The sequence below is a fragment of the Protomyctophum bolini genome (genome assembly GCF_963924005.1).
Source record: "Protomyctophum bolini genome assembly, chromosome: 2".
Lineage (NCBI taxonomy): Eukaryota > Metazoa > Chordata > Actinopteri > Myctophiformes > Myctophidae > Protomyctophum > Protomyctophum bolini.
The window spans coordinates 32,620,042-32,635,988 of record NC_137863.1 but is presented as its reverse complement, the minus strand read 5'-3'; the positions used below and the strand labels follow the sequence as shown (position 1 = coordinate 32,635,988).

The window sequence follows — 15,947 nt, the reverse complement described above, 5'->3', positions numbered from 1 at the left end:
ACAGTAATTAAAGCGGGTCATGTTTGCACATCAATAATATATCAGTATTGTGATATTAACCTGAGGGCCACATTAAACTGCTATAAGCAATATTTTAATGACTTTGTTTTTTTTTGTTTTTTTTTGTTATTCAGACAGACAGCAATGGGTAGAATGCTCCCCCAAAAACTGTAGTCTCTGTGACACATCTAGGGGCCACAATCTGCATTCAAAGATTTTCCTAGAAGCTTTCTCATTGGTCGAACAAAAACGGTCGAAATGACTAACCAATCAGGAAGTAGACAGGCAAATCGACTAATGACAAAGCCTCTAGGAAAATATTTGAATGCAGATTGTGGCCCCTTGATGTGTCTTAGTGACTAATTGGGTTTTTTTGGGAGCGTTTTACCCATTGCTGGCTGTCTGAATTCCAGACCCGGGTATTGGAGGAGACCTGAGGCTTTCTTCACCCTCCCAATCACTGATTGTGGGGGTTAGCAGAGATGGAGGCTGGAGAATTGGCTTTACTAAATTGGGACTTGAAGGGGTGCATGTTTTGCACAATAACATATAGTCTTTTCATTATGTCTGCCCACGATCTCTGTGATTTATACAGTACGTTTGTTTACCTCAGTCACTGATACTAAAATTATATTATACATGTTTTCTATGAACCTGTGACTTGTTATAAAACCAAAATAAAAAGATTTTGAAAAAAATTATATTTGTGTCCTGTTCAACAAATGTGCAGCAAAGCAGGTTACTGTTTTGTTGATCAATCTGTTTGGTATAATGTTGCCATTTAGTAACGTTTTTCTCATGTGTTTTTCTGACTCAGATTACCACACCAAGCTTCCCAGTAGTTGTCAAGATTGGACATGCCCATTCTGGAATGGGGAAGGTAACGCTACTTCACTCTGTTTAATGTCTTTTAGAATGGGGAAGGTAACGCTAGTTCACTCTGTTTAATGTCTTTTAGAATGGGGAAGGTAACGCTACTTCACTCTGTTTAATGTCTTTTAGAATGGGGAAGGTAACGCTACTTCACTCTGTTTAATGTCTTTTAGAATGGGGAAGGTAACGCTAGTTCACTCTGTTTAATGTCTTTTAAAGCCCAATTTCAATCTAACGTTTAATAGGTCGTTTCAGAGTCCAAGGCAGTAAAAAAGCTACTTAACATCATTAAGCTTAGTTTTAGGAACTGCCAATACTTCTGTTCCGAGGTCCAGAGGCTGCGTATCAAGTTGTTACTGTGAATACGTCATCCAGGCTGTAGTAAACGCCCAGTAGTTCAGTTTTCAGTATTACTTTATTTTATTAGAAGTCCTTGGGTGACGATGAAGTAATTGTTGCGGGTGTCATTATCCTGACCCATTACATCAGTGTTTCTCAAACAGTGGGTCGGGGACCCATTTGTGGGTCCCCGCACAGACGTGCGCAGAGCAAGTTCAGTCAGGAAACTCAGTGCAGTTGCCACTAGTGGCTGTTCATTGGGCCGCCTCAGCATCACGTTCTCATTCACATGATTCACTTCATCCAATCACACACTCATTCCACCATCTTCATACCGGCTATTTACTGTATACTGGAGGTTTTGCAATGCTCATCTTGCTTGCTGCTGCACTGCTGTCTGCTTAAACTTTAGCTGCTCACCCTCCATCACAGCTACCACCTGTCGTTTTGGATCTGCTGTTTAGGTACCGGGGGATTCAGGGTCCCTATGGTTAGGACTGATGCGCTTGATCTGAGTACCTAAACAGCAGATCCAATTAATCGACAAACCATAATAAATGTATTGCTCATTTTATATTCAATCAATAATGTATTCCATCCATTCATGAGACCCTGTCTTGGAATGACCTACAGACCAGACTCAAACTTGCTGATTCCCCTAGTGAGCTTTAAAAGGATTGCCATGGGCGCACTTCCCATACACTGCTCCTTCTTTGACTAATAGCAAATGTTCACTTGCTTTTTAGTTTTCTAGCAAATTTCGTTGCTTAGTTCATGTTTCAGGTTGTTATTAGAGAAAGTAAAAGGTGAGTGTAATTCTTTGCTGCTTTCTTCCATTTTAGGGATTTTAGCTGTTTTTGACAGGGGGGCGGGGGCATTCGAGCATGGGGCTAAATATGTATTTCTTTACAAAACGTTATAGCGATTTCTTTTTTTATTATTTACTGTAGTCCTACTAGACCTCAAGAAATTACATCTGGCCACAGAAGATCACAGGATATATTGAATGTGTCAAACCGGCATATTGAGCCTAATCACACAGTGCTTCCCCCAGTAGGCTACCTTCACATTCAGTATAGATCCTGTGATATTTTGTAGCCAGATGTAATTTCTTGGGGTCTAGTAGGACTATAGTAAATAATAAAAAAAGTAATCGCTATAACATTTTGTAAAGAAACACATATTTAGCCCCATGCTCGAATGCCCCTCCCCCCCTATAAAAAACAGCTAAAATCACTAAAACGAAAGAAAGCAGCAAATGAAAAAAAAAAAACACTTATCTTATACTTTCTCTGATAACAACCTAAAACATGAACCTTGGTTGAAAAAAACTAAAGTTGTCCTTTAAATATAATAAATGAATGAGTTTGTTCTGACTGAATTAATGCTCCGTCGTATACGACGTTGTCACACGCCGGAAAAATAGCCGATGCGCGTCACGTCGTTGTGGAGTTTTTCTCCCGTCATAATTATGGCGACCTATAAGTTGGGCTGGACTCTGACCGTTGCGTCTGATGTTGTGCCGTAGGTGAAAGTGGACAATGTGAGTGACTTCCAGGACATTGCCAGTGTGGTGGCCATCACTCAGACCTACACCACCACGGAGCCCTTCGTAGATGCCAAATACGACATCAGAGTCCAGAAGATCGGCGCCGACTACAAAGCATACATGTGTGTATACACGCACTGTGTCTCTGTGGTGATTGTCACTGAGAAACCAAACCCATTAAGTTACTGTAAGACCTGGAACACATCTGTGTCACCTTAGCTATTAACCACTTTAAGCATTATTTTATCCCCTTTTGGTGTTTTAAGCATTCTGTTCTACTTTAGCTATTGAAAAATAGCAGATCTAAAAGCTCATAGCGCGGCACTACAAGTCTGCTATTTTTTTTAAATTGTGAAAATGTGGTGCAAATCTTTGAATATATATTCTGTCAGAGTGAACGTTTTCAACTCAAATCTTTGCTTCTGGGGGGGAGGTCCCTGGAACATCATATGACATGAAATAGTTTGAGAACAACTGATATAGAAACATACGTTTTTCTGAAAACTGTCAGGATTTAGAAGATATTTGTAGAATCTGGTATACAGGTCGAAATGGGTTAAGCTTTTGGCTGTTGGAAAAAAGCAGATATGTAAGCTCATAGTGCACTTCCCATTGCAGTCAGAACTGCAGCATCACTCCCAATCTTCCGCCGTAGTTTGAAAACCCACCTTTTCAGACTCCATCATGGCCCATAGCACTTACCCCACCCCCTTAGATAGCAATTCTGTAGACTTAGATAGCATTTGATACAGACTTATAGCATGTTATGTAAACAGCATAAGTGCATTGTATGTAGTCATAGCACGTCATAGTACATAATGTATATCATAGTAGTATAGATGTATAGCTTATATGTATAGTTTCATTATAGATATTCCACTGTTACTTTCTTAGCTTACGCATGTTTCATGATAAATGTTTTTATGTGATGTATTCCCCATGCTTTTTGTTCTTCGCTTTGGATTAAGAGCGTCTGCTAAATGCCTAAATTGTAAATTGTAATAGTGCCTCACTATGAAAACCTCCTTTCGAAAACCTCATCTGTATTTGTATTACAACGTGTGTGTGTGTGTGTGTGTGTGTGTGTGTGTGTGTGTGTGTGTGTGTGTGTGTGCGTGTGCGCGTGTGTGAACTGTTTCCTCTTTTTCCAGGCGAACATCCATCTCTGGTAACTGGAAGAGCAACACTGGGTCGGCCATGTTGGAACAAGTAGCCATGACTGACAAGTGAGCGCTGCACTGCCTCATCTAGAATGCACAGATTGTGTCACACTTGTCACAAATATCACAAATAAACATGCAGTCGGTCACTTCAAGGCAGGGACGTTCAGCCCCTAGCTGCCCTTTTATCCGTCTGTAAAACAACTGCCCTCTCCAGACAAATGCAGCGTTTACTAATGGTGAAAGAAATGCAAAATGCCACTCTTTTCCATGCCGGAAGGCAGCATTCAGGAGAATTGCCTTTTTTCCTTAGTCTCCTGAACTTGAACGCAGCATTTTGCGTTGAACAACTTTTCGAAATTCATGTCGTATACACCTGCATCTCCACTAGCTAAAGAGTGCTGGGTTGCGCCCCGAAAGTAGCTGATCTACAAGCTCTCTAACACTCTCTGCATGTCCCTGCTTCAAGGGGCAAGAAAGTGGCCGCTCATGCACTCTGGTAGTGCCAATATGACGCAGAGTGAATAAACCAACGTTTGGGCAGGTATAACCATGCCTTCTTCAAGTCTAAAGGGCCTTGCAAACGGGGAGCGATAAAATCGGATATACTGTAGTAGTAGTTCATTTTCAATGAGACCTGTGTTTTTGCGGTGCGACAACGCAAGCGTATATTTACATGAGCGCGGTCCCGTGAATTTGTTGTCGTTTCATGCACATGCCCGCCCTGTTTGCAAGGCCCTTAACACTTATTCATAGAATTCTATCAAAAATGTAGTGGAAATATTCCTTACTATTGAGGGATTTATTTATTTTGTTCACTATTTCACAAGCATCAGTCTCTCAGTAGGTACCCAAGCAGGCAACAATGTAAATTGTTCACAAGTTACCGTCACTGTCTTAATTGGAAACCTTCTCTTCACCCAGTCTCTCTACTACTGTGAGCCGGTCTGTACCATCTGAGGGGAATTATGCACCAGTTGTAGCTTTATGTGTTGCTGTCATGAATTATATAATACGACCCTGAAAATTACATGTGTCACTATCAGCGTTATGAATTTCATAACACATTTCCTTAGAAATCTGTATGGATTTACAGAAGGAAGCTTGTGTTACAGCTTTCACGAGAACAGAAGTAACATCTTGTGTAGTGCATAATAATCGCTATGCGTTGTCACTGCCAGTAATAGATAATTACAATAATGCAAATTTGTATGACCTTTCAGAAGAAATAAATATTTATAGCCTGAGCTATACCGTATATGCCCATTTCTTTTCAAAGAGAGGGGGTCAATAATAAGAGACAATCATCAGTTTGAAGTAGAAGGCTTCTTTGAAAGAAGCCTTCATAATCTAAATTATACAAGGAACTGAATGATTCGGTTCTATGAAAAGAGCACATATGAAACCCATTCATATTGCTAATTGACAATATCTTGGACATAATATCCTGGCCAGGTAACTACAACCCACGGTTGAGGAATTCTATTCAAATGTGAAACTCTGCCAGTGGGTGATCACAATGTAAGTGTGCAGGTACAACAAAAGGTATTTTCCCTTCTCAATTTTCTTAAAGTCTTGTTAACATCATCAATCAACATTTTTGCTTTCTCATGGGATAATATTATGTCATTTCTAAACAAAAAGAGGCCGAATGCAATAACTCTGTTAGACCTTTAGTATCAATGCCTGTGTATCTCTTCTCTTGTTGTTTCAGGTACAAGCTCTGGGTTGACACCTGCTCAGAGATATTTGGTGGGCTGGATATCTGTGCTGTCAAAGCCATCTGTGGCAAGGATGGCAATGACTACATCACTGAGGTGAGCGGAGTGGGCGGACAGACAAACAATGACTACATCACTGAGGTGAGCGGAGTGGGCGGACAGACAAACGGACGGACGGATTCATAAACAATTAAAATGAACAGCACATGTGCGCGTGGGAGGAATCATTATGGTATACACTACGAAAAAACCAAACCTAGAACACATCACTGTGGTCCAGTGATGTGGTATTATCCCTCCCATCACGTCTCTGCAAATTCTTCTCCCTCCTCCTTATAATGAATGCATTTTTATTGCGCTTTTCCAAGTGCTCAAAGCGCTTTACAATGGTTCATTCAATAATACATTGGGAGGTGAACAGTCAACGCCTGCACCAACGCCTCTCTTACCAGTTACCACATTCACACACCAATGGTGGCGAGCACACACCGACCGACTCATTGGAGGCAATGTGGGGTTCTGTGTCTTGCCCAAGCAAACATCGACATGTGGACAGGAGGAGGAGCCGGGATTCGTACTGCCGATGCGATGGCTCATGGGGCGACCAACCTGCTCTACCTCCTGAGCCACAGCCGCCCCTTATAAGGTCGTCCTTCCTGCCACAATGGTGCAGTTGCATTTGTAGGACGGTTACATGGTTCAATCCAAAATTCTTGTTAACACCCCAAACTTAGAATTGGACGGAATGATTTAGATCATTGAGTTATTCACTGAAACTCTGGATGCCATAAAGATGGCACAATGAGGTTCCGGAATGACCGCTCCTGTGATTTTTGATTGGTGGTCAAGGTCAAGAGATGCCATTGATTTTCCTCCCATGCACCTGTCCTGCATGCAGAGCAGGCTTGATTGCAGCAGTGATCAATGTGATTGAACCACATGAACCCCAGCAGTCCTATTCCGGGGTGGGCGTCTTGCATAGGCTATGAGCTTGTAGATCAGCTATGGTCAGACAGGCTGTGAGCTTGTAGATCAGCTATGTTCAGCCAAGATAGAGGGAAGAAAAGAAGGAGGGTGACCAAAATATAGACCCCTTTTGTTTGTATATATTTATTAAGGTAAAAGTACATTATTGGATTAGCTCCATGGACGGAATTTAATGGACTGATCTTTCCCAAAGTTTGTAGCCTAGAGAAAGAGATATATTCCATAATCTAATTGACACTTGTGTGTGTGTGTGTGTGTGTGTGTGTGTGCGCGTGCGTGTGTGTTCTCCTATACAGTATCTTCCCCACCCCCATCCCTCCCCGGCACCAAAGAAAGTTTGGTTGCTATGGGGATATGTTCTTAAGGAGACTTATTGAAAACACTCTGAGGGTGGCCTGTCCTTGCATCGCCATAGAAAAATGATGTTGGTCCGCCGTGTGCTCTGGTGGCTCCACTCCATGCAGTTGATTATGACTTCTGGCTGTGGTGGTGACACATCGCTGCATCGCTCCAGGACTTATTATAGGAGCGTTACAAATGGAACTCAGTCCCCTGCCAAACATAATCATCGTTCCAGGGTCCTGTGCAGTATTTCCACACTTTGTCAAAGCACTAAGCCTATTCTGCAAGTGCAAATATCAAGGCCGGGATTTGTGCCATTTAAAAAATATACTGTATATCACACCCGTGTGACTGTGAAGTGAGGGGCGCTCTTATCATCATATATCACAGTCCGTGCTCCGCAATCCACAGAAGTGAGCAATGTGGCTCACTTCTGTGGACTCTAAAGGCTCATACTCCTATTTTACCGCTGTAGTGCCGAAATGATTTCGGCTCGACAGAAATTTTCAGTAGCACCGAAGAGCCGACTTTATTTCAGACATGCTCTTCCACAACCACAACAAATTCTCCTCTCCTGAACAGTATAGTCTCGACGCCCATGATGGCTGCCCCTGTAATCAACATGTCCTCCTCTGTCCTCCAGGTGATGGGATCATCTCTGCAGCTCATCGGTGAGCACCAGGCAGAGGACCGGCTGCTCATCTCCGAGGTGGTCCTGTCTAAGATGAACCAGGTCCTGGCTGCCAAGGCTGGGTCGGCCCGCTCCCCTGCAGCCCAGAGGCCCACCCCCGCCCGCTCCCCCCAGGGCCAGAAGCCCACCACTGTCCAGCCCCAACAGGTACATGTTTTATTCTGATTGTGTACCTTTGATTCTCTTAGTTTTTTGTTTCACTACATTTTGGTTTTTAATTATTATTATCTCAAAACATGAAAAAGCTAAACTTTTCATGAATTAATCCAATGATTTTTTCCCCCCAGTAATGTCTCGTAAATGTCCCTTCAAAAAGTAATGTCATGATGAAATGAAAGAAAAATCTGAGAAATTCCATAAATTAGAAGAAATATTGAAGACGTAGTGAAAATACGTCTGGCTCCCCGGGAGAATCATTTCTGTTTTGGGTCACAGACTGAATTAAAAGTTTGGGAACCACTCATATAATGGATACCACTGGAATTATTGAGTACAGGTTTTACAAACGCAGTTCACGTCTCAAAGCCATTCTCACAATCGGCCCAATACTGATATCCAGATACTATTGCATTGAATTTCCTCAAAATGCATATCTGCAACAGGCCTTGATTCAAGATACAATATCTTTTTATTGTTACATTACATATTACACAGTATATGAGTACATGTACATGGTCGAATATGACATCAAGGCACACGCCGTTCCCTCCCACTTGTGTCCCACACAAGCGATAATTCTGTCCTTCAAATGGACACTTTGGTCACCCTAATTGTAATGAAAAAGGATTTTGGTTTTTGTTCCGTTTTATGAGTCCTATGGTGTAATGATGTGACTTAACTACTGAACAGCCCTTCCAATGAACCTCTCTCTCTCTCTCTCTCTCTCTCTCTCTCCAGAGCGTCCAGAAGGAGGGTGTGGTGGATCCAAACAGGACCCCTGGCCAGCGACCTCCTCCTCAAGGTTGTCAGAACACTGTTCACCCTCAGTAAAACACAGGAGCTAGAGAGATTCTATTACGCATGTGGTTTGGGTGCGTGTGTGCGTGCGTGCGTTTAATACTCTGGTGAATTACTGTTTTAGTTTATATCGCTTTCATGGATTTCAGGTTATGTCCTCATTTATATAGAAACAAAACATCTATTGTAAAGTAAACAGTATTGTAAAAGACAACTTTATTCGGGGGAAATATAAAGATATATAATATAATAGAACACAAATATAGCTTTAAATGCTGCGAAAGCATCACAGCAAAAACACCAACTGAATTTACTATTAGGTCGACGTTTCGGTCGATTCGACCTTCATCAGGACAGACGGTGTCTGACAGTGTGTGGGACCTTTTCTTTGTTTTTCAAAGATACCCTTTTTTAACAGTTTGACGGCCGCTAATTGTTTAATCCAGGGTTCGATGGCGCTTACTACGACATTGCCGCCTTTTGTTTTATGTGTTTAATCCGCTGTATTGTAATAATTCAAAAGAAACTCCATCTTTGCCGTGGAGCTGGAGACGAGACCTTCATGTTATGATGACGAAACCGGAAATCAACACAGGCTGTGGGCTGCTAGGGCTTCTGGGAAATTGAGGCCAATGCAAATGAACGGGGTACAATGCCTCATGGAGGAGGGTCTTGCGCTGCGGTCTTGCGGCGCACCAAGATGGCGGGTGGTGCGATCGTTCATAACAAACGGAGGAACCTTTTTTCGCCGGATTTTAAAGGTAATAAAACAATCTCGGCAGCATAGAATATTTGATTAAAATGCGGGTTACGCGTTTTATGGAGTCAAACTGTTAATATATGCTCTATTGCCCTACGCCCCTGTCACTATAGCCTTCTGAGGTGTGCATCAGCCTTTTGCTAAAAAAAACCTGTCTTTCTTTGCCTTACAAATACGTTACAGTACATGTCATGTCACAGTGCGATTTTGGAAAACCAGTTAGATTGGAAAAAGGTGCGCTCGGAGTTTCACCGTCGGAGGCCTTGAAGGTGACTCAGTTTCACCGTCGGAGGCCTTGAAGTTGACTCAGTTTCTCTGTCGGAGGCCTTGAAGGTGACTCAGTTTCTCTGTCGGAGGCCTTGAAGGTGACTCAGTTTCACTGTCGGAGGCCTTGAAGGTGACTCAGTTTCACTGTCGGAGGCCTTGAAGGTGACTCAGTTTCACCGTCGGAGGCCTTGAAGGTGACTCGAGACACGGCCGCCCGCACCGCCCAGTGAGCTACGACCATCGAGTCGCCGTGTCCAGCCTTATTGCGGAGTCATGTTTAGTCGACTCAGCGCCGTCCAAGTTATGTCCCGATTAGCCACCGAATCGCACGTCATTGCAGGAGGTGAACTTGGAATAAAACAAGCAGTTATTTTTTTCAATTTGACTTGTTTTTTCAATTGTAGGCTAATGTAACACACACACACACACACAATGTACTGTAAGGCTTAACTGTTTCCAGCTTGGCTTCTTTGGTAGTGTGGTGGTGTTTGCGCTCTGGGCTGTTCTGTTAAGACTAAAATGTGCCTCATGGGAGCAATTGTAACAGGACAACTTTCGTTTTTTTTTCAACCAAGGTTCATGTTTTAGGTTGTTATTAGAGAAAGTCAAAAGATGAGTGTAATGGTTTTTTTTTTTCATTTGCTGCTTTCTTTTATTTTAGCCCGAGGAGGGCGGGGGCATTCGAACATGGGGCTAAATACATCTTTCTTTTACTAAATTTACAGCGATTTCTTTGTTAACATTTACTATAGTTCTACTAGTCCCCAGTAAATTACAACTTGCATCACAGGATCTACTGAATGTGAAGGTATAGGTACTAGGGGGCTGCCATACTGTGTGTCGTAGGCTCAATATGTCACATTCAATAGATCCTGTGAACTTTATATGTGTAAGGTAAATATTTTAAAAATAAATTACTATAAAATGTTGTACAAAAATACACATATTTAGCCCCATGTTCGAATCCCCCCCCCCCCCGTCAAAAATTGCTAAAACGAGAGAAAGCTTTTACACTCATCTTTTGCTATCTCTAATAACAACCTAAAACATAAACCTTGGTTAAAAAACAAATAAATTTACAGTCAATTTAGAAGGCCAAAAGCCATTTTTCTATCCGTGTGTCGTAAACTAACTTTGTGTCTGTCTCCTGTCCATGTCAATGTAAACATGTTTGCATGTTAAATGTGTTATCTAACATCAGACCTTTGTGTCAATTATTTCTGCATGGATGTGGCAAATGTGTATATTCCATTGTGTTGTTTTTCATTAAATCTGGTTGTTTTGTGTATGACAGTGTTGGATATTGTATTGTGTCTACAGCATAAAGGTTTCTTTACAGAAGTCTGATTAGTGACTAATTTTGTTGATTCTAAACAGAAATATTGACCATCTCTTACGTTCGCTGCTAATGCTCAACTGTCTCCTTTTGTTTACCATATGCGTTTTTTTGTAACCTCTTCAGTAAATCACTTTATCGTGGTGCAGTCTGTCCTGGTAAACACACTGGAGGTTTTCCTCTACCCAGCAATAAAGCTCCCTCTGCCATGGGATGTTTTGCATTAAGCAACAAACTAGTCTCGCGTTGCCAGACTGTTGCCTCTCGAAATTTTCAAATGCTTTCATCATACAGTCTGGAGCAACGGAAGTTCTATCATGAGTCAAATATAAAGCTGAAGTGACGCCTCCTCCCCACTTCCGTTTCATCTTTACAGTCGCGCACATTTATCCTAATATAAACAGAAATCATTTAATCATAATAGCTTGCTGCTTAGCAGAAATGGAAGAAAAAATAGAAAAGCTCTAATAAGTTTTAAAATAATGTTTTTGTGAACGTAAATGGCAGCTTCCTTACTCTGATTTCAGGAGGTTTAGTTCCACTGTTCCAGATTCCACATTGGGATATTGTGGAATAGTTGTCTGGATACGCCAGACTATACCTATAGCTCTGTCTTCGGTACATCCAACATTTACTTTAGCCATTCCAAAACTTGGTTAAGCCTATACACCTTCAGTTCAAACTCAATATATAAAATATATCACACCTCTTCATAGAAAACCTGAACCTGACTCCTTAAAATGAATGCATTTATTCAAAATCATTGGACTGGTTGTAGCTTGTATCATGGCAAAAACTACATTTAACTTTGGACATGTATGTTGTTTTGCGTAAAATGTTTTCTTTGGTTTTCATGTGAGCCCCAAAGCAACCATTTGGATGCTTTAAGACAAACAGTTTAATAAAATGTAAGAGTCGTCATGCACGACCATTCTGAATTTTTCTTAATACTGTTCACATGAGAAAAATGTCTGTTTCTGAGTGGTGAATTTTCATTAGCTCTGTAAGCACTGACTGTATCAATGTAAAATTATTTCAATCTACCATCACTATACTGTAAATACCGTAATTCCAGATTACCACTACACAAACACCAATCATATTTGTCAGATACTATAAACGAATGGTATTTGTTAAATTCCAAATTACTATTTTCTGTCCAAAGCTTCTGGAAACAGACGTGATATATTACGTCACAGCCTTTAAAACTGTCTAGGAAACAGATCTGAGATCTGCCCTTTGTATAGGCTATGCTTTGCAGAACCATTGGAAATTCATCCTAGCCCCTTAATGCTCAGCATGAACTATACTGGCTTAATTAGCTTGTACCTTTATTGTGTGTGTTTCAGTAACTGATGCCAGCCAGCCTGCATTCATTCCCTCTCCTCTCCTCTCCTCTACTCTACTCTCCTCTCCTCTCCTCTCCTCTCCTCTCCTCTCCTCTCCTCTACTCTCCTCTCCTCTCCTCTCCTCTCCTCTCCTCTCCTCTCCTCTCCTCTCCTCTCCTCTCCTCTCCTCTCCTCTCCTCTCCTCTACTCTACTCTACTCTACTCTACTCTACTCTACTCTCCTGCTTGTTTCCACTCCTTTCCTTTTTCTGTCCTCTGTTACCATTACTCTCCTCTAATTCATTTTTTGTATTATTATATTTATTTTTGTAACCATACTGCCCCCTTGTGTTTGTGAATGGGGCTTCAATACAGCAAACGCATCCAAAAACAAGCACCTTTTAATCGTATGCATAATGTGGTTGTGCTATAGCTGTTGATTTGCTCCCATCTGGTGGTCATTGTGAGCCAAACATGCAGCACTTGCTCCACACACAGATAAAAGTGACAAATCAAGCTGGTTAGGATTTCTGTGAATATGAAGCTTTGTTATGTGAATGGGCATGGCAAAGCCATCACATTCTGTACCATTATCTGCTTTGGACTTTTGGTGAGTTTTGAGGGTGCCTGTTTTCTTTTTCTATCTGGTGGTGGATGATAGTTTTTCTGGTCTACTTCTGATTTTCTAAATGTATTTACTTGGTTGCATGTGTTCACAATCACAATGTAACAGAACTCTTCATCTTTGCATCCTCCAGGGGCACCGGTGAAACCACAGAGTGTGGATATATCCCCCGATACAGCCAAACAAACATCTGAACCAGTGCCAAAGTCCAGCCAGGCCCAGAAACCTGGTCAAGGCCAAGCTCAGAAAACAACCCAGGCTGCGAAGCCGGCCCCAGTCCAGAAGGCTGCCTCAGTCACAACAAGACCGCCAGTGCAAAGGCCTCCTCCTCCGATGATCAGGGCAGGATCGGTCTCCAAACCAACCCCAGCTTCAGGCGCCACCACAGCCAAAGCCTCGCCACCAACCCCTGGCCAAGCTAAAGCAGCCCCATCCTCTCCCAAAAAGGCAGCATCTGCTGTCCCATCCTCTCCCAAAAAGGCAGCCTCTGCTGCCCCATCCTCTCCCAAAAAGGCAGCCTATGCTGCCCCATCCTCTCCCCCAACCAAGGCAGCCCCTGTAGCCCCATCCTCTCCCCCAAGAGCAGCCCCTGCTGCCCCATCCTCTCCCCCAAGAGAAGCCCCGGTGGCTCCATCCTCTCCCCCAGCCAGACCACCCCCGGTGGCTCCATCCTCTCCCCCAGCTAAGGTAGCATCTTCTTCCCCTCCTTCCTCTTCCCCAACCAGAGCAGCCTCCGCAACCCCACCACCCTCTCCCCTGGCCAGCGTGGTGGCACCTCCGGCCTCCATCTTTTCCCCGACCAACGAAGCACCTGCAGACCCATTCTCTGCAGACCCATTCTCTCCCCCGGCCAGCGTGGCATCTCTAGCCTCAATCTTTTCCCCGACCAAAGAATCTCCTGCAGGCCCCCCCCTCCTCCCTGCTCCCCTCCTCCCCGCTCCCCTGCAGCCCCAGGTGGCTGCCCCGCCGACCGCTCCGTCAACCCCTCCATCAGCTCCCATGACGGAGCAGCCCAAGCCCCAACCTCAGGTGTCTCCGTCTGCCTCCCCGGCACCGGGGAAACCCAAAGAGCTGCCTCCCAAACCCACCCTACCTGCCAAGCCCATCCCTCCCGTACGCAGAAATTCCAAGCCCCTTATCCAGCCAAAGCCTCAGACCCCACCGCCCCCACCCAGGGCCATACCCAAACCCCAGCCTGAGACCCCTGCAGCAGCCCCAGAACCGTCTGCAGAGCCAGCTCCAGTTCCAGCCCAGGCTTATGAATGGCCCCCTGCAGCATCAGCTCCAGCCCAGGCTTATGAATGGCCCCCTGCAGCCTCAGCTCCAGCCCAGGCTTATGAATGGCCCCCTGCAGCCTCAGCTGCAGCCCAGGCTTATGAATGGCCCCCTGCAGCCTCAGCACAGGTTCAGTCCCCAGTGAAAGCTCCCCAGTCTCCCCAGTCCCCACCTATGGTCCAGTCTCCCCAGTCCCCACCTATGGTCCAGTCTCCCCAGTCCTCCCCAGCTCCAGCCTCCGACCCTGAGCCTGTTCCCGCTGAAGACACAGAGGCCCCAGAGGAGCCCCAGCCTGTGGAAGAGCAGCCGGCGGGCCAGCAAAAGGGCCACCCTCTGCTGAAGTAAGAGCAGTATTATCAATCAACAACAATTTCACTAATGCAGTGATTAGTCTGTGACATAAAATACATTTGAACAACATTACTGAAAATATTGACAGACATTGTTTGCTGGAAAAAAAAGAAAGAAAAAAGAAATCACACCCGTGTGAAGTGAGGGGCGCTCTTATCATTGTTAATGGGAATTTAATCCTTTGTGTAGGACCGAACTAGCCAATTTGCTCAGGCACAAATAATAACGTAAACTCTCCATTCATTGTCAATAGCATTTAATGTTTGTGTTGTGTTAGTATGACGTAAATTCTCCATTCATTGTCAATGTTAATGTTTGTGTTAGAACAAAACTACACAATGGCTGAATATAGGGGGAACAAAATGGAAACACAAAGTGGAATAACATAAGGAATGAGGAGTAATAGGTAGGGGGTGTCCTCCTATTGGTTTCCTCCCTCCCATGTCTTCCTCTCTCCTTCCCAGTAAATCCCAGTCCCTGACCAATGCCTTCAACGCCATCAGCGAATCCCCTTTCTTCCGCGGGAGCTCCGTTTCGGCAGCCGAGGGCCAACAAGAAGAGGTCAAGGCCGAGACCATCCGAAACCTCCGGAAGTCCTTTGCCAGCCTCTTCTCTGACTAAGGCACAGCCAAGCTGTATACTGCAGTCATCTTCCACCCACCCACCCCACCCCACCCAGCCAGCCACTCTCCAATTGATTGATTGGCCGACTGGTGACTTGATTGACATTTAATGTGAACCAACCCGAGATTATAAACTTTGTGTGTTTAATTGTACTGTATTCCCTCTCTGTCACAGTCCCCCCGCCCCAGCTTCTCTCAGTGGGTAAGTATCAGTGAGGCCTGATGAGTATGGTGTCGTACAGTATGACGAGCATGTAGTACAGTATAATGAGTAACATGTAGTATCCGGAACGATGCAAACACACAGAATGATTCCATATAGAGAAATGCAGTGAAGGAGTTACGTCATTGGAATTATATAGAAAGGAGAATAGAACTAGTATAGTAAAATAGAACTGTATTTATTTTTTCTTCCTCTAGATGATTCTTCAGGAGTGCTTTCTGAAGTAAACCGAGTTCTAATAGAATAAATAATATATTATCATATATTCTATAGTATATCGTGACATCAGAAAAACAGAATTATAATATAATAAGAATACAGATATTATCATATATTCTATAGTATATCATCATAACATATCTTTAGAAAGGAAAATAAGCCAAATTATACTGCCAGGAGAAAAAAAAATCCAGAGACACTTAAAAATAAAATAAAAGATGACTTTTGTCAGTGACATAACTCTTTCAATCTACGGATGGATTTATAAAGACATTTTAAAGAATATAATATTTAATACTATATGAGCCAGAACTGCCCAGA

At 43.3% G+C, this 15,947-nt stretch overlaps 1 protein-coding gene across 1 annotated transcript in view; it reads left to right on the top strand.

The window, feature by feature from the left end:
- Positions 1-15,182, top strand: part of syn2b (synapsin IIb) — a gene marked incomplete at both ends in the record, with an annotated part of 104,464 nt that extends 89,282 nt beyond the window's left edge. The window contains 9 exons of the mRNA XM_080790466.1: positions 818-880; positions 2,741-2,883; positions 3,913-3,987; positions 5,636-5,738; positions 7,615-7,809; positions 8,560-8,623; positions 13,069-13,493; positions 13,890-14,551; positions 15,026-15,182. Of these exons, the coding sequence (XP_080646592.1) occupies positions 818-880; positions 2,741-2,883; positions 3,913-3,987; positions 5,636-5,738; positions 7,615-7,809; positions 8,560-8,623; positions 13,069-13,493; positions 13,890-14,551; positions 15,026-15,182 (1,887 nt within the window). The remainder of the gene's footprint in view (positions 1-817; positions 881-2,740; positions 2,884-3,912; positions 3,988-5,635; positions 5,739-7,614; positions 7,810-8,559; positions 8,624-13,068; positions 13,494-13,889; positions 14,552-15,025) is intronic.
- Positions 15,183-15,947: the final 765 nt, after the last annotated feature.